At 57.7% G+C, this 17,313-nt stretch overlaps 6 protein-coding genes across 6 annotated transcripts; 2 read left to right on the forward strand and 4 right to left on the reverse strand.

Annotated features, from left to right (window-relative positions):
- Positions 1–130: 130 nt before the first annotated feature.
- Positions 131–3,251, reverse strand: GGTG_03724 (alpha-actinin). Its single transcript, XM_009221506.1, has 2 exons — positions 1,213–3,251; positions 131–1,129 (listed from the first exon to the last, which is right to left on the reverse strand). The coding sequence occupies exons 1-2, from the start codon at positions 2,826–2,828 to the stop codon at positions 292–294; spliced, it is 2,454 nt and encodes an 817-aa protein (XP_009219770.1). The 5' UTR covers positions 2,829–3,251; the 3' UTR covers positions 131–291.
- Positions 3,252–4,631: 1,380 nt separating this feature from the next.
- On the reverse strand, positions 4,632–7,723 carry GGTG_03725 (hypothetical protein). Its single transcript, XM_009221507.1, has 4 exons — positions 7,138–7,723; positions 6,429–6,998; positions 6,163–6,297; positions 4,632–6,059 (listed from the first exon to the last, which is right to left on the reverse strand). Exons 1-4 carry the CDS (start codon positions 7,195–7,197, stop codon positions 5,295–5,297), a joined length of 1,530 nt encoding a protein of 509 aa, XP_009219771.1. The 5' UTR covers positions 7,198–7,723; the 3' UTR covers positions 4,632–5,294.
- A 104-nt stretch (positions 7,724–7,827) lies between these two features.
- Positions 7,828–8,467, forward strand: GGTG_03726 (hypothetical protein; the record flags this gene model as incomplete). The annotated part of the gene is made up of 2 exons (XM_009221508.1): positions 7,828–8,071; positions 8,186–8,467. The coding sequence occupies 2 exons, from the start codon at positions 7,828–7,830 to the stop codon at positions 8,266–8,268; spliced, it is 327 nt and encodes a 108-aa protein (XP_009219772.1). The 3' UTR covers positions 8,269–8,467.
- Positions 8,468–8,743: 276 nt separating this feature from the next.
- GGTG_03727 (D-lactate dehydrogenase 2) lies at positions 8,744–11,712 on the reverse strand. Its single transcript, XM_009221509.1, has 2 exons — positions 9,979–11,712; positions 8,744–9,920 (listed from the first exon to the last, which is right to left on the reverse strand). Exons 1-2 carry the CDS (start codon positions 11,584–11,586, stop codon positions 9,888–9,890), a joined length of 1,641 nt encoding a protein of 546 aa, XP_009219773.1. The 5' UTR covers positions 11,587–11,712; the 3' UTR covers positions 8,744–9,887.
- Positions 11,713–11,832: 120 nt separating this feature from the next.
- GGTG_03728 (proteasome component PRE6) lies at positions 11,833–14,241 on the forward strand. Its single transcript, XM_009221510.1, has 4 exons — positions 11,833–12,095; positions 12,184–12,243; positions 12,312–12,699; positions 12,792–14,241. The coding sequence occupies exons 1-4, from the start codon at positions 12,065–12,067 to the stop codon at positions 13,117–13,119; spliced, it is 807 nt and encodes a 268-aa protein (XP_009219774.1). The 5' UTR covers positions 11,833–12,064; the 3' UTR covers positions 13,120–14,241.
- GGTG_03729 (zinc finger protein) lies at positions 13,249–13,949 on the reverse strand. Its single transcript, XM_009221511.1, has 3 exons — positions 13,854–13,949; positions 13,753–13,796; positions 13,249–13,651 (listed from the first exon to the last, which is right to left on the reverse strand). Exons 1-3 carry the CDS (start codon positions 13,856–13,858, stop codon positions 13,332–13,334), a joined length of 369 nt encoding a protein of 122 aa, XP_009219775.1. The 5' UTR covers positions 13,859–13,949; the 3' UTR covers positions 13,249–13,331.
- Positions 14,242–17,313: the final 3,072 nt, after the last annotated feature.

A 17,313-nucleotide genomic window follows, 5' to 3' on the forward strand; every position in this document is an offset into this window, starting at 1 on the left:
TATATACCCACAGACGTGGCTTGTAAGAGGCCACGCCAGAGGGGAGAAGGGATATAGAGGAAGAACCAGCGTGTAAATGGAGAAGACGGTATGAATAATAAAGTGGTATCATCGATGCATGCTAGATTGGGTAAGAGATAGTACAAGGATGTGAACGAGAAGAGGGAGGGAGCAAAGGAGGAGTCGGAGTCGTAGGATGAGGTGGGGAGGAGTCTTGTAGTATATGTGCGGGTAGTTTCTTTTTTGGTCTTTTTTTTTTTTCTCTTTTCGTTTCTTGCTGTATGCTTCGCTCTAGTGTGTGCCATTTATGGCGCCATTCTCTGAATTGCTTGAGCCAGACTCGTCCTCGGCACCTCCGCCGACAAACTTGTCCATAAAGGAAATGTAGTCATACTGCGGGACACCACGGTCCTGAGCCATGTCGGGGCCGGTGTGCAGAGGGATGATCTCAACAAGCTTGTCGATGACCTCATCGGGCACGAGACTGTGGCGCAGGTCCATCTCGGTCACGTAGGGCTTGCCGTCAGCGACCTCGCGGAACGACTGGAAGACCTGCTCGGCTGTGTTCTGGTCCTCGGTCACATCCACCATGAAGCGGATAAACTGCTCAAAGGTAACACGGTCGCTCCCCTTGGACGTGTCAATAAAGCAGTCGTGCATCTCGTCCTCGGAGAACACCAGCCCCAGGGATGCCAGGGCGGCGCTGAACTCGAGCTCGCCGAGGCTGTTGCTGTCCTCGCGGTCAAAGTGGCGGAACACCGACTCGAACTCCTCAAGCTGGATGGGCGTCAGGTTGGTCATGTTGCGGGCCACCATCTGGTTCTCGAGGAATGAGAGCTTCTTGGAAACAGACGACTTGACCAGGCCGAGCTCGTAGCAGAGCTCGTCATACGTGTACGTCGTGAAGTCGTTTTCCTCAATATTGGCCTCCTGGCACTTCTCGTCAACGATGCCAATGGCGGTGAGGTAGGCGTCGAGCGGCGGGAGGTTATCGCTCAGTTTGCGCACGTGATGCAGCTGGTCCTCGACGTCACCCTCCAGGCCGGAGATGGCGAGCTGCATCGTGTTGAGTGCCATGGCAAAGTCGTTGGCTTTGTCCGCAAATGACTTGCGTAGCGCGTTCTTGATGCTGTTTGTTCACCGGGTTAGCCCTCGTCCACATTTCTTGGCCGACTGGCCAATTGGGTGTTGCTGCAGCCGAACAGGACTTACTCTCGGATGTTCTCGTTGATGACCTGGCCCCTGGTCATCTCGGCCTTGGAAAGATTGCTCCACTCGACATCCATGACCTCGAGCCTTAGCTCGGGCGGGGGCACGTACGGCCTCAGCCTGTAGGTGCCAAGTTTGGTCTTGATGTTGCCCAGCAGGGTGGCCAGCTCGCTCTTCTCCGCGACCCACTCGCGCTTCTTGCCCCTCTTGTAGGAAGCGAACTCGGTCGACTGGGCCTTGGCGTCGGCGTAGGTCCCCTCAAAGGTGGCTTGGCGCCAGCTCTCGACCTGTGCGTGGATGCTCTTGAGCAGCTCGGCCATACGGCGCTCGTAGGCGCTCTCCATCTCCCAGGCGCCCTGCATGTTGTTGACAAACTTCTCGACGCGGCGACCGGCGTTCTCGACCTTCTCCATCTGGGAGAAGGCATGGAACCAGTAGGCGATGTACGTCATCAGACTCAGCTCGTCGGGCTTGGCCACGTCGCACACGTCCTCGACATCGAGCAGCTTGGGGATACCGATCTCCTTATGGGCGATATCGAAGGCCATCTGCATGTTGCCGCGGTGGTCCGACTTGTCGAGGGCGTCGTAGTCGATCAGGTCCGGGCGGTGGATGTCGAGCAGGGCGCAGAAGGCGAGGCCGTCGTTCCAGGAGCCGCTGAAGTCGCGGACCTCGACCTCGTCGTAGCAGGCCGTCTTGCGCTGGCACCACAGGAGCAGGCCCTCCTTGGCGGTCATGCCGGCCTCGTTGATGTCGCTGACGGTGAACCTCAGAATCAGGGTCCAGATGAGTCCCAGGATGATGCGCTGGTTGCCGTCGACGATGTCTTCGGCACCGATATTTGTCATCTGGATGCCTCTGGACTTGATAAAGTTGAGAGCCGTATTGGTGTTCTCGAAGCGCTGAACGCGCAACTTGGGCTTGGCGGCATAGCGGCCGAGGGACTCGCTGGACAGACATTCCAGCAGGTGGATCAGGATGACACCGTCGCTGAGGTCCTTGACGAGGTCCTTGACCTCGAGATCGCGCTCCTGCAGCTTGTTGTTGAGCCACTTTGTAAACGTCTTTTGCTGGACGGTGATCCACCGCTGCTGGTCGGCGAACGCCATCCTCGCGAGACCCGTCTCATGCGGCGGCTCGGTGGCGGCGAGGGCGTGTTTCGGGGAGCCGCTGACCGAGTGGAAGCGCTTGGGCTTGCCGTCGCTGCGGCGCTGCTTGGAGGCGATGGCAAGCGAGGCCGAGCCGGAGCGCTGGAGGCGGGCGGCGGCGAGATGCTTGGCGTCACGGCGGCTCCTCGAGAGCGGCTGGGGCGAGCCGCAAGGGGTGGTGGCGGTGCTGCAGGCGGTGACGGCCGAGTGCAGCGACGAGGCGGTGCTGATGATGGAGGCACGGCGCGAGTCGAAGAGCGGGTCGGCGTCCTTGTCCGAGTAGTCGGACGACGAGGTGGTGGACTGGATGGACAGAGAGACGGGGCGGTGGTGGCTCAGGGGCAGCTTATCGTCGGTTGGGGGCTGCTCCAGTAAACATTGGAAGTCGGGGAATTTCTCGTCGGCGGGCGTGTCGTTGCTGGGCAGACCACCATTGGCCTGAAAGGAGCCACCCAACTCCACTGACGACATTGGGCCTCAATTAGGGGGGGTTCCGGGGACGCGTGGTTTTAGTGGCTGCACCAGGCGCACGGTCGCGCTCTTTGCGCTCGATTTCGAATCAAGTCCCGGCCGAGTCCCTGTCGGCGTATCGATAAGGCGCGGGGTACTCGAGTCTAGGCCCGTCGGGTGCAGCTGTCTTGATGGGACGGGCTTGGGCTGGTTGGTTGGTTACTTGATTGATTGACTGATGGATCGTCCTGTCGCTGGAACAGGGCTGGACAAGACGCCAAACCAACGGTTCGCCCAGTTGGGAATAGACCAGATCAGGGGGAATGTGATGATCGTTCTGCTTCTGCTGGCAGACCAGAAGTTGAGTCGTCCAAATCAAGCTCCGGAAGAGGCTGGCTGCGTTAGGTAGGTCTGGTACTTGTCCAAAGTCCTGAGACTGGCTCGAGGGGAACCACGGCCGGGGCTTCTTTGCAGGGGCTGGGACGGCGGGCGTCTTTATAGAAGAGCACCGCCCTCGCCCATCTTGGCCACCCTGACCGACCCAAGCCCAGCCAGCCAGCTGGCCACAGCCAAGCGAGCCCGGGGAGTGGCATGACGGCAAGAGACGGGAGCACAGAGGGCTGGCCAACTCTGGACGGCTCTGAAACACCGCTGGATAAGGGTCGCCCATGGCGGCACCAACTAATCAGATGTGCGCAGCACGCATTGCCGTTGGCCCTCGATTCGGTCATCCCCCTTGCAAGGGATGGGATGGGGCTGCGCGGCTGCTGCGCAGTCGGCGACGGCGAGGGGCGCCCGCAAAAGCGGCTGGGGGAGACGACAATGCGGGCGACCCCATCGGCAGCCGTCGTAGCAAACCAAATCCCCAACATGATCTCTTTTTTTCCCAACCTTGTGCCTTGGGCACTTACAACAGAGAGTGTGAAGCCGCGGAGACAGAGGAGGGGAGAGACATATAGGTATCTACAATAGGTACAAGGCCCCTAGTTCGAGCGACAGCGGTCTGCTGCGTTGGTCCTGGAGGCGGCTCCCTCGCAAAGGCCCCAAGTGTTTGACGATCGATCAGATGACCGCGATTCCCTCTCTCTGTGCACCCTGCGGCCGCGCCGTAGCAGACCGGCTGCTGGCTCGCCCTGCCTCCGCCCCCGATTCGCTCGCGCCATCATGATCCCGGCCAGCATCATACACATAGCCGGCGCTTCCATTTGGATGCGTTTATGTGCCAAACATTGTATTCAGGGTCACGCCAGTGGGCCCGCGTACCTGCGTGTCCAGCCGAGCAGCCCGCGCGACTTGAGATGAGCCGCATTGCAAACGGGCGGGCGGCGGCTGCACGTTGGCACGGTTGGGGAGCAGCATGGAGGTTCTGGGAGCAGCGGTGGCCCCGGCAAAGCGCATGAACTTGCAGACCCGCCGCTTTGCAACAACCGCCCTCTCCCGATGTCTATTGTTGCTATCCCCGTTATAGTCGTCCTGCCAATGCACAGGGTCCTGCGCAATTTAGCCGCTTGACATGCAATGCCTCTTCGTCTTTCCTGGCAGGAGTTTCAAGCCTGATGGCTTGTCCGTGGCCCCCTTTTTCAAATCATGAGGCGAGTCGCCATTTTTGTCGCTTTCTTCTTCGCTCCCCTGCCGCTCTAGCTTGAGGCCTAACAGGTAGGTATAATTATAGCCTCGACTTGGACGCACCTTCCGTATTCAGTACTCCCAACAGTGGGCGGCTTTTACTAGTGGATCTCGTAGATTTTCAGTCTGCACACTCCCTATGCTGTGTTGTGCTCGCGAATGACGGCGGGGAGAGCAGAGTAAAACAGAACAAGAGAGCCCGAACAATCGAATTCAAACATTTGTTGGCGATAGATAACCTAAGCCTCGCAAGCCTTGGCAAAGTGTGGAGCGGCCTCCTTTTCTGATGCCATGAATGCTGGTGGGTCCCCCATCCATGATGATCGCCCTCTTTTCCCCTGAACCGAGCCCATTTAGATCGTGGAGCATCTCGCCACACTGCTGATCGACCAGCCCTCCGCGTTGCGCGAGAATTGCCCGATGTGCACCCAGACACCCTCCCCGCCCTGGAAGACGAAGAACCCTTGGGCAGGGGGGCATTGCCACGACGGTAAACAAAACAAGAGGGAAACAAAAAGGAGTTGAAGTACGATTGATCCATATGTGCTCTGTCCGACACCCCCCTTCCTGGTCCGTTTATATGCCCACCTTTGACACGCAGATAACTATGAAAACCAGCCAGAACCGCGTCCTTTGTATGCATGGCTGAGCCACCGAGCCCTTTTTCGATCCGCAATAAACACGAGAGAAGATAGATAAAATGGTTGTCAAGGTCGAGTTCGGGGTGACGCTCTGGGCGGTGCACCCTTATCGCCATCGCCCAAGGCCCAGGAAGGCCGCGAAAGCAAATACCGACAAAAGAAGCAGAACGCATGAAAGAAAGAGACAGAGGAACAACAGAAAATAAAAAAATAAAAAGAGTCAGAAGCGCGCCAGCTCCGCCCAGTCCCGGCCTTGGATCACGTCGGCAATTTCCTGGCCCTTGGCGGCCAGCCGGGACCTGAAGGCCTCGCACCATATGAGCTCGAGGCAGCCGTCGCCCGTGGTCGCGTTGAGCTCCCTGTAGAAGCCCTCAGCCACGGCGAGCGGGACGGCCGCGAGGTCGGGCTGGACCGTGGCGGCGAGCGTCCCGTCGAGCGAGCGGCAGACGCACGCCGCCAGCTCGCGCGCCTCCTTGGCCGCGTACCGCGCCGGGTCCATGTGCAGGAGCTCCCCCGACAGGTCCGGGAACGTCTGCGGGAACTCGTCCAGGACCGGCTGGAAGACGGCCTGGTGCAGCCGCTCTACGCACGGCCAGAGGCACACGAGCGCCGCCCAGTAGTGCGAGAGCCCCAGCGCCGTCGCCCCGTCCCGGAACGCGAGCGCGTCCGCGAACGGGATCCGCGCCTCCAGGCCCCCGCTCTCGTCCACCCAGAAGGCCGTCGACGGGTCATTCGACAGGTACCACCCGTTTAGGAGGTCCTCTACCTGCAGGCAGCTCGTGAGCAGCTCCTTTGCGAGCAGCCGCCGCTCTAGCGTCGGGTCGCTCGCCATTATCCGGTCCGCCCGCTCCAGCAGCCCGGGGAGAAGGGCGAGAATGTCGAAGAGCCGGTCGAGCGCCGACTTGGGATGCGATTCCCACGGCACCATCGTCCACTCGGGCTCGGCGAGAAACGTGCTCTTGCGGTTCAGAAGGGCTGTGCATATCTGACAGTGGGGGTTGTGGAGGATGTGCATATTAGTCACTCGCATGCATGGCACTTGGCCAGTGAAGAGGTGTGTCCGAAGACGACAGGGGAATTCGACTCACCCCATTGTGCCGCAAAACTCGCACGAAGAAATGGTGGGCTGGGAAACCCTGGAAGCTTCCTGGGCCGAGCTGTCTTGCGGAGCTCTCCTGGGTGGAAGCACCGGCCCATGCGCTGGACGACATGGAGTTGTTTTGCTGCCACATAATGTCAGCGACGGCCCCCGGCGTCAAAAGCCCCATTTTCATCCTCTTTCTTTTGTTTCCTCCCTTATCCTTCTCCTCGGCTATGGCCCATCCAAGGCGTTAGCCTAGGCGCCCTCACTCACCTCGAACAGGAACAAGCAGATGCTGTTGGTGCCAACACTCTCGCCGAGATCGTTCCGCGTCTCCTCCGTTTCCGAAAGGTGAACCATACACTGCGAGCGAAGCTCAAATTCGTCGTTTCGCATCGAAGACCGGGTGTCGGGCGGCACGTAGGGAGGGAAGAATAATCGAGTGGCCTTGCCACGATTCATCTCGTCACCGTGGACTATGGCTGCGAGACTGGTGTTGAGAGCCGAAATCTGCGTGTGATATACGATTCCGCGCCTTGAAAGGGCGACGATATCATCCCAAGCTGGCCGTAGCGGTTCGATTGCCACAAGCTCTAGCTTCTCGCTGTGGCTCGCCTCCTCATGCTCAACCCTCTCGGGCTCCTCTGACCTGGAGGAGCTATCCGACCTGGAGGGTGTAGTTGACTTCTTCGAGTTCCTGCTGGGCACAGTCCGACGAGGGTGCGATGAGCACCGCCCGCCCTGCTCAGGAGTCCCGATGATGAAGATCCGTTCTCGCTCATATCCCTCACACTTCCTGCCGCTGTCGATACATTTTCTGCAGAACGGGCGCTCGTTATCGCACTTCTGATGACATTAGCCTTTCTGTGTCGACCGAGGCGAGGCGGCACGTTATCCCGAAGTTCGGATGTGACGTGTTCTCGGTACGGCCCCGGCGTGACCGACAGAAGCGCCCTCCTTCGTCCCCCGCAAGCGTCCGTACCTTGACTCTGCGAAGTCTGCAGGTGTTGCAGCCCTTGTACTTTCCGGGAACGCCGACCATATTCGAGGTGTTGCGTGGTTGAAACTTGTATCGGTTATTCCAGGTCTGCCATCGATCATCGTTGGTAACAGGATCAGGTGGCCACGTGCCTCATGGACGCATGGGAACTGTGACAAAGTTGGTGGTATCAGGGGGGATTTTGCGAGCCATAAATGGAAAGTGCAAAGAGTTTTCGATCCAGAGGACCCATGAGAAGTCCGCGGGGGGAAGAAGGCTGATAAAGGGCCCCTTTCCGTAGGTGTGGGGGCCAGCCTCGACGCGCCCTCTGCCTGATGGTTGCCTTTACAGAAGAACAGGTGTAGCAATCAGATTCCTGCAGTTAGGGCAGTTCCAGGTCGGCAGGGCGAGTCCGCCATTGGCCAGTGCCCCTTCTGTGCCCATAAAGCTGCCCCAGGCTCCCACGAGGTCACTCTGTTATGGCGGAGCTGGGATGCTCCTCTCGCAGATTTCTTCTTCTTTGTTTGTAACTTTTTTCCTTTACGCGGGAACGTTTTTCGAAACATGCATGGGATGGGCAAAGCCCGAGATCCGAGGGAGCAGGTGAGGGAGGGAGGGAGGGAGGGAGGGAGAGGGCCCGCTGCAGGCAATGCACAGCGATGGCAAAGAGTAACAAGTGGGTCTGATCGGGAGATGGCCGAACGATGGTCTCGCTCTTGGTCAGCATCGCCCGCCGGCTGCCGCCTTGGGAATCAAGGCAAAAGTGACGCGAGGCCTAGAGGGGCGGTGGGTAATGGGTGGTGGGAGCACGCTGATGGGAACACGGGGCTTGGCCCGACGGGCAGGTGCCATACCAGCAATGGCATGGTATGGTCAAGGATCGACGTGGGCGGAAGTGCTGCGAGCATGGCCCCGAAGCCCATGGCGGAGCGGCCTGGTTTGTGGCGGCTTGTCTGTGGCGTGTGAGATGCGCGTGGTCTGGCGGACATCATGGGACAGCGAGCGAGCACAGTTTCACCCACGCGGCAGACTGACTGCCCCATCCGTCGAGGGAGGGAGGGAGGTTCCGCCGGCCAGGGGCCCGGTGCTGGGGTTACGGTTCTGCGGCAGCGTTCTGGTCCCGCGCGTGGTTAGAGTCACTGGGGCCGAGCCTTGCTCGTCAGCCAGCACTCTCCGGATGCGCCGGTGTTGGGAGGTCACTGGTCCCCATTCGCTCTAGTACGATATTACCCTTCTGCTCACGGGTGGGTGCCCGAGTGATGTGGGCGGCGTTCGCGCCGTGTGGTAGGCCTGCACGTCTTATTACTTTTCGTCAGCCCTACCAGGCTTTCCCCACCTACCCACCCTCCTGCACCCTCCTGCACGGATGATGATGGGTTGAGTGGTTGCCCCTGCGCTGCAGCTCTGCTGCCAAGGATTACGACGTATGCACTGGACCAAGGTCCATCCACACATCAACCGCGGCCGGGGAAAGCATAAGGAACATTCGCTAGAGATGTGAATATTGCCCAAATACCCCAGTTCGCCCACGGCTTTGCGGGAGCACCGTGATGGGTGGGGGAGGGATCAAGTGAGGCCATCCATCTCATTTCCACTCAGAAATGAGCAGGCAAGTTTCACCGCTCCATCATGATTTTACCACAAGTCTTGAGTTAACCGGTGAATGTAAAGATCGGAAGATCCTGCCGATTCTCCAGCAGAGATAGTGGACATTTGCACGAGTCCTGCCAGCGGAGTGCAGTCTGCCGCTCTTGAGTTAAATGAATAATGATGCGATAAAATAGGAAAAGAAGAAAAAGAAAAAAAAGACAAACGAGCGAGCGTTGACAATTCCTTCGGCTATGACACTCAACGTTTGCTCAAAGGGCCTCGCCGCCAAGGCTTCCTTCGGTGAGAGCGAGAATGTTGACCCGATGGGAGAATGCAGGCGAGATAACCCGCGAGAGAAGGCACCGAGGGCTGTTGCCACCGTCGCATACACACAGTTCTTGCAAGGAACGGAGGTGGGGGACAAAACAAGCCTCGGTCAGGCCTGACCGGTCGTGGCTTACCTGCGTGTGTGCCTACCGCTGAGGACGGGCGGAAGTATATGCAAAATACCTCGGGTAAGTATCTGGTGAAGTGGTTAGTTGGGGATCCGGGGACTCGGGTTGAAAGAGCCCGCGAGGGATCCCGCAAGGGGGGCCATCGGAAGATTTGTAGGCAACCAGCCAAGCGCTGCTGCCATCTATGTAGTTCGCTACCGCCGGACAGGTTGGCTTGACTTCCTGGGCAATGGAACTTCCGAACGTGCCATCCCTCGGGGAATCCAGTTGCGGTGGCTGCCTTTGTTGCGATCTGGTGGTGTCGGATCCGAGGCCTCAGTCCGGTCGGCCAGGTTTGAGCTGACTCCAATGGTGACGCGAACAGACTCTCTCTATCGCCTCGCCAATGCAACAACCCACATCTCAACTATAATATTTGGCACCACCAGCGTAGGCCCGCCAGAGCACTCTCTTGTGCTGTTTCTTTGTTCTTCTTCTGGATTAAAATACCTGAATGTGCATCTCGTTCCCTTAGGCGCTGGTGCTGAGGGCATGGGGCACAACTAAGTTGGGGGATATCCAGACATCATGCTCCGCGGGTAACCGACGAGTACCTAGCTGATGAATGGAAGGTAACCGATGAGCAGGTGGGGACGTCTTGAGCGCGAAGCGCACATGTTTTGTTGGTGGTACCTCTTCTTGTCTTCCACATAGCCGACTTTCGTTGTGTCAGATGTACTTGTAGGGGTTCATGATGCCGTTCTGCCCCGGTCATTAGCACCCAACACCGCTCCTTATGCACGGAAGCGAGTAAGCTTACCGGGTCGTAGAGTTGCTTGACTTGTTTCATCAGCCCCACCATCACACCGTCGCGGCTGTAGCCAATGTACTTCTTCTTGGCCAGGCCCAGCCCGTGTTCGGCGCTGATGCTCCCCTCCCGTTCGGCGATCCACTCGTACACGAAAGGTTCTAGCACACGCTCGACCCGCTCGTCGTAGCGCCGGACGCCGACGTTGAGGTGAAGGTTGGCGTCGCCCATGTGGCCGTAGCCCAGCACGGCAACTACCGGATAGTCATCCGTGTCGCCCAGCAGGCCCGCTTCACGAATGCGCAACTCGGTATCCTCGACCAGCTGATACATCTCCTTGAGCGGGATCGAGACGTCATACTTATACACACCACCCCAGTGGCCTATGCACTCCGGCACGCCTTCCCGCCAACCCCACAGCGCCTTGACTTGTGTCTCGTCCTGCGCCACGACACCGTCAGATACAATCTCCTTCGCCATCACACTCTCCAGGAAGGCCTCGAGCTTAGCGCTGTCGTGCTCGCTGTTGGATCCGCTTGTCTCGATGAGGCAGTAAAAGGGGTGCTTGTCGTCAAGAGGTTGCCTATTCTTAGTCACCTCGGCAACTATTTCTTGGCTGCCACCGTCCATAAGCTCAAACGCAGAGAGAATCTCTGAAAGCTGGCCCTTGGCCTCGCGAAAAGCCTGCTGCGCCTTGTCGTAGGATTCCAGCCCCAAAAATGCAACGTTAACGGCCTTTGGACGCTGCGGGCAGTGGACGGAGACGCCGGTCACGATGCCAATGGTCCCTTCGGCACCAATAAAGAGATGCTTGAGATCGTAGCCGGTGTTGTTCTTGCGTAGCCTGGACAGGTCGTTCACGATGGTGCCATTCGGGAGTACGACCTCAAGTCCGAGGACAGAGCCATGCAGGCTGCCGTACCGCAGAAGACGCAGGCCGCCGGCGTTTGTAGAGACATTGCCGCCAATCTGGCATGAACCCTTGGCCCCTAGATCCAGGGGGAAGATGTAGCCTCGGTCGGCAAGATACCGGTCGACAACTTCCAGGATGCAGCCCGCGTCGGCGACAAGAGTGCCGCTGACATCATCAAAATGGCGCACCTGGTTCATCCTGCCAAGGTTGATGACGATCTCGTCGAAAACCGGGACCGATCCGCCAACAAGGCCCGTATTGCCGCCCTGGGGAACCACAGCAAGCTTGTGCTGGTTGCAGTACCTGAGGATCTGGCTCACCTGCTCGGTCGAGCCTGGTTTGAGGACGAGCTTGCCGTGCCCACGGTACTTGCGCATCCAGTCGCTGTTGAACCCATCGACTTCGTCGCTGACCGCCTCGTCAGTCACGGCGTCAAGGACCGCGGCGCTGCCCAGCAGCTGCTTGAAGTGGTTTACATGGTCTGCCGTCAGCTGTGCGAACCGAGAATCCCGCTTGAGTGATGGGTAGCTTTCGCTGGTGAACTTGACGGCAGGTTTCGGGGTGGCTGCCTCGGATTGGGCAGTCGAGATGCACCGCCGCCAGGGCCTTGCCGGATGTTGGACACAGGAAGCTATTGCGAGCGGATTCAGCAGCTGCGTGCGCTGAGGCCTTGTCGACGCACGCGCGAGTGTGAACCTCATCGCCATTTTGAATATAGGTGGCGCCGGCGATGTGGTGTGAAGTTATGGACGTCGTACGACGACGTTAGAAAGCCTCCTCTTTGGCCTTCTCCGGCCCCGGAGCAGGTTAAATCCAATGCATTGGTGATCCTGTGTTGAACGACAGCTGCATTGGGGGCGGTCACGTGCAGCCTGATACCCACCCCCAACCCCCAACTGCCCAAACCCACGCAGCATGGGGCTCTGGTGGCGCTGGCCAATCAGAGAAGGTGATCTAGAGCTGAGCAAGCTAGGGTCAGCCTCCCGCCGAAGCTTCGTCAGAGCTGCCGCCTGCCATTCCCGCCCGCCGCAGCGAACAACCTCAACAGCGGAGCCCACCACTCTGCCAGCGGCAAGCAACACCACATCGCGACCTCGCCTTCATCCCAGAGCAGCACGTTCAACCACGGATTTTTGCTAGCTCCCCAATCCACAAGATAGCCAGCGACTCCGGCGTGACGGCAAGATGGCTTCAGGATACGATAGGGCTCTTTCAGGTTAGCTTCCTTGGTGCCGACGCTGCATGCGTCCGTTCGTCGCCCCCGCCGTCCTTACTCACAAACTCACCCTGCCTCCGGTTCGCAGTATTCAGTCCCGATGGACACGTCTTCCAGGTCGAGTATGCGGGCGAGGCCGTGAAGCGAGGTAAGCTCAAGCCCTGCCAGCTCATAACCCCTCCAAGAAGCATCCCAGGCTCATGCCTGCCGGAACAGGAACGTGCGCCGTCGGCGTCAAGGGAGCGGACATTGTCGTGCTGGGCTGTGAGAAGAGGTCGGCGATGAAGCTCCAAGACACTCGCATCACCCCGTCCAAGATCGGCCTGATCGATACGCACGTATGCCTCGCGTTTGCTGGCCTCAACGCCGATGCCAGGATTCTGGTCGACAAGGCCAGATTAGAAGCGCAGTCGCACCGCCTGACGGTTGAGGACCCCGCCACGATCGAGTACATTACCAAGTACGTCGCTGGCGTCCAGCAGCGGTACACACAGAGCGGAGGTGTCAGGCCGTTTGGCATCAGCACACTCGTCGTTGGCTTCGACAACGGAAGCAGGGTGCCTAGGCTCTACCAGACCGAGCCTTCAGGTATCTATTCGGCATGGTACGTGCTTGTCTAGGAGGGGAAAACACTCACTGCCAGACAATGAGGTTCTTTCAACTACCTTGAAGCTAACGATCCCGCCCGGTGTTTAGGAAAGCCAACGCGATTGGTAGATCAAGCAAGACCGTGCGGGAGTTCCTAGAGCGCAACTACCAGGAGGACATGGACCGGGAGCACACGATCCGGCTGGCGATCAAATCCCTGCTCGAGGTCGTCCAGACCGGTGCCAAGAACATCGAGATCGCCATCATGGCACCAGGGAAGCTCATCGAGATGCTGCCCGTAGAGGATATCGAAAACTACGTCAAGAACATCGAGCAAGAGAAACAGGAGGAGGCCGCTAAGAAGAAGACGGGCCGCACGCCCGGCACGGGAAGCGCTGCCATCCTCACCCGGGAGCAAGGCGGGTCTGAGGAGTAGGGGGTCAAGCCGATGAGCGGACGGACCTGGCTTCCCTGGAAGATTCATTGAGAAGAAATGGCCTCGAGCGAGGAACCACCAGAAACCGGGCTTAGATCACGATACCACCCAAATGTACGATTTATTATGCAATCCATTTGAGCATCGTGCTCCCGTCTTGGTACCTGCACACATGTTCCTTGGTGCCAACCACTCGAGGATCTCGTCTGTCATCAGCCCAGTTTGTCCGCATCGTCCTCAGGATCGAATATTGTCCTCTGCTTGGGCTCCTTGACGCGGTCGTCCCTCAGCATCCGGTTGTCCATTCTGGCATCCTCGCCCTCGACCGAGATGGCGGCCTTGGGAGTGAGGGCATCGAGGACGAAGTGGTTGTCGCAGTGCGGGCAGTACTCGTCGGCCTCCTCAAACTCTGTCGCATCCTTGCGGAAACACTTTTTGCATTTCTTGCAGGCGAAGGTCATGTCGACCGTCTTGCGGAGTTCGTGCTTCTCCTGCTCCAGGTGGCAGTCGGCGCAGTCAAACCATTTCCGGCCTATACGGGGTTCGCCGTGTGGGAGTGTCCGGTTAGGCACAAGGCTCGCGCGCGGCGGGAGGGGGACTGTCGCGATTCACCGTCTGCGACTGGCTTCTTACAGCATGGCGACCGGATGGAGACCTGGGCGTTCAAGATGTGCTTGCTTGCGAGACTTTGTAAGCGCGGCCTGGACTAGGTTTAAGGACTTTGGAGTATTTACCACATATTTCCTGTTGGCTCTCGCGAGCTTTGCGGATTGATTCTTCGGGCCGGATTTGCTAAGAAAACAAAATGCGACTTTGAATGACGACGCTGGAGCCCGCTGGCGGTGTCAAACGTCAAGGCAAACCCAACGGGAGGGCTAACCACATCCCATTAGCCCCGCCTTTTGGTGGGGAACCTAGGTCGGTGTCTGGGGCATCGGGATGGGGCAAGGGGCACCTCAATGTTGGCACGCCCACCACAAAAAAAATATGGCAGCCGAACCTACCTAAACAACAGAAAAGCTGCGAGGACCGTAAGAGCAGGAATAGGAATAGTAACAGGAGTAACAAGACAAATAATAAAATCGTAAGAAACAATAATAGGAATAGTATTAAAAATGAAAAGAAAAATGAAATAAAATAAAAATAGGAAAGCCCATGGCATTGACAGCTCTTGTCATTGCAACAGCACAGTCATACTGAACTGGCTAATCAGGTACAATAGGCTATATATACCTACCCCCAGCGGTCCATTCCACACATTAACCCAACGTCTCTGTCCCTTGTACCCTCTCAAGCCGGGTTAGTTCAACAAATGGTCTGAAAAAGGGCTTCGGGTGAGGTAACTCTATTATCAAGCCACTGGGTGAAAAGAACTTCTGCAATCCCTACTCCTCTAATGTGCCTGTTGAATTAAAGCGGCTTAATAGGGTAATCTTCCGACCGGTACCACTAACATAGGTCATCCCATGCGTTGCAACCGTTGTGCATGCCTTAAAGTCTCATCCTTTCCTTTCTCTCTGGGGCGACCGTCCCACTTATTTGTTAACCGCAGAAACTTGGGCACTCATCTGCATGAACCGAGCCTGCATGCTTGTCCCTAACAAAGATCGGAATTGACTGCAGCTCTGAACTTGCATCGTTCCTCGAGGCTACTCACCAGGGATATGTCTGGGTAGTGACAAAGGGCATTTGGCAGTAAGGAATCACATGCAGAACCAGAAGCACTCCTCGATGGCTTATTTGACATGGGTACCTGGCACATGCAGAATCAGCATTTGGCGCTGCAAGTAAATAGAAACTAACATGTCATATTCAACATCCATCTTATATGTCCGAGCGGGGGATGAAGCTGCACATTTCCACGCACATTGGTCCTCGAAGGGCTGGTAGTAGGTCTCGAGTCCAATGATGGCCACGACACAACAAAAGGGAAACATATAACCCCCGCATTACAGCAACTATCTGCTTGCGGTTTTTTTTTTTTGGTTTTGGGTTTTGGGGGGGCGGTTTTACGGCCTTCATTGGCGTGGTGACACCAAGATAGGGGTTAGGTCAGCACACCGACATCGAAGAGTGACCTGTACTCTGGCAGCACCTTATTAGCATCCTAGTAAGGGAGGCTTCCGCCACTGTGATGCCCGAGCACATGAACTAGAGGCCAGTTAGCAGCAAGATGTGAGCAACGTGGACGAGACCGCCTTTTCCCGGGGTTGCCGGGTGTAGACGATCCGCGGCTGGCCGCCTCTGCTGCGAGGGATGGCGTTGCATCCGACATGCCACCTAGGCACTCTGGTACGCCGAACACAGGGTCGCGATATTACCACGCGTCGAGGATGCATGGAGGCGCACAAATCGTACGTGAGCGACACAAACACAGGGGTGATCGTGCGCTCTCGCGCTCGTGGTATTCGCCAGCTCCGCCTGGTCGGGGAGGTGACATGGATTCGACTCGTGCAACAAGGAGAATAACGACTAGCATTTCGAAGCAGTAGGGGGTAATTGTCGTCGCTCTCATGGGGGCCAGCCAGATATCAAAATCGGCCAGAGCGGGTGATTTCGCGCTAGGGCTCGGAGAGAGGTGAAAAGGATTGATGCGCCAATAAGGAAATTGGGATAAATGCCATGCTCTGGCAAGCCGGATGTCCGTCCCGAACAGTGCTTAGTTTGGTGGCTGCCGCGTGTACGACAGGGGATGGAATTGATGCCGAAGCCGCCAGGGCTGAGGGCAAGGGAGCGACACCGGTCACCTTGGGCTGCTGGTCGGATGATCTAGGCGACAAGCGCACACACGTGCTATAACAGTCACAGCTCAACGGCCGACTGGACGGAAGCGGTGACAGAAAAGAGACCAGAAGCAAAAAAGAAACGGCAGGGCTGTGATGGATCGGCGATCGGTGTGCATTCTTCCGTGGGTGCGAGCGAGTAGTGTGTTGTGCAGCTTCGTGATGCTGCAATCTCGCTCACGTCACTGGTTTCCAGGGGGACAACCACCGCTTCTGCGGGCTGTTATCAGGAAGGGAAGAGAGCACTGGGTTCGTGCGGAAAGCCCGGGATCCGACCGCAGCGCATTACGTGGTCCGCAAATACCCATGTCCGACGTCTTGCAACAGCAGACGGGGCGTATGGATCTGATAAGACTTGGTGATTTGTTTATTCTCCTACTTGCTTTTCCTTCCCAACTGTTTCGCCAGATGTTGTCATTGAGCTGATATCCGTGTGCCTAGAGCCAATATTTGCCCATTTTGGGGCACTGGGTAGCTGAGGTATCTGCCTGTATACACAGATGCATGACTGACTGACAGCCGTCTGTAGTAGATGAAAAGGTGCCAAGTTTTTGCATATAGGTTGTCGCTTTGAGCGTCTTTCCATCGCAACTGACATCATCGTATTGCGCAAATGATTGGACGAGGTGAGGAGAATAGCAGCTAGCCCACCTTGTTGTTCAGTTGAAAAGCTACGAGCTTGAAACCCGGGGTAAAAGACGCATGACCTTACTATGGTGGTTTGGTATTTTTGGTCTAAACACGGCTACAAACAGCGCAAAGGATGGCAAACACAGAGAACAAACATGGCAAACTTGACGGGAGCGTCCCTGAACGTGATCCTTTTTCGGCATGCACAGATGTGCCGCAAGGGAGTTTTTGCTCCTGCCTGGGGCTGCTGAGTTTCATCTGCGTCGCCGCACAGAATCGCCAAGGAAAGCATGGGACGGAGGGCGGACGTGTGCCGATCTCGCGTCCCTTTTTCTTCCCTGCCACCCTGCCGCCGCGCCTCCTGCCATGGGTGGAAGGCCAAGCTGGCCAAGAAGGCGACAGGTCCTCTGTCCTGCTGCGGCGGACGGCAGCCCCAAGGATCTAGAGACCCGAGGCCACAAGGCAGCGCAGCCACGAGGTGGCAGATGGGGGGCGCGCGGGTGCCGCTGCAAGGATGTCACGGATCAGCATGCATGCTTGCCCACCCCCCAGTGAGGCGCAGCGGGCGCTCCAGCCCGTCGTCGAGATTGATCGTCCCCACCTCCAGAGGTCAGATTACCATCACCACTGGAGCACAAGTCCTAGCACGGGCTGGTTCCCAAACAGAGAAAAGTGGTCAGCGTCGCAGTCACGCCAGTCGCTCACATCTTGTCCCCCCATGGCGCCGAGGGATTGGACGGACAAAGAGCCAACTGCCCGACCTGCATGCAGCATCCCGAAT

Source organism: Gaeumannomyces tritici (genome assembly GCF_000145635.1).
Source record: "Gaeumannomyces tritici R3-111a-1 unplaced genomic scaffold supercont2.2, whole genome shotgun sequence".
NCBI lineage: Eukaryota > Fungi > Ascomycota > Sordariomycetes > Magnaporthales > Magnaporthaceae > Gaeumannomyces > Gaeumannomyces tritici.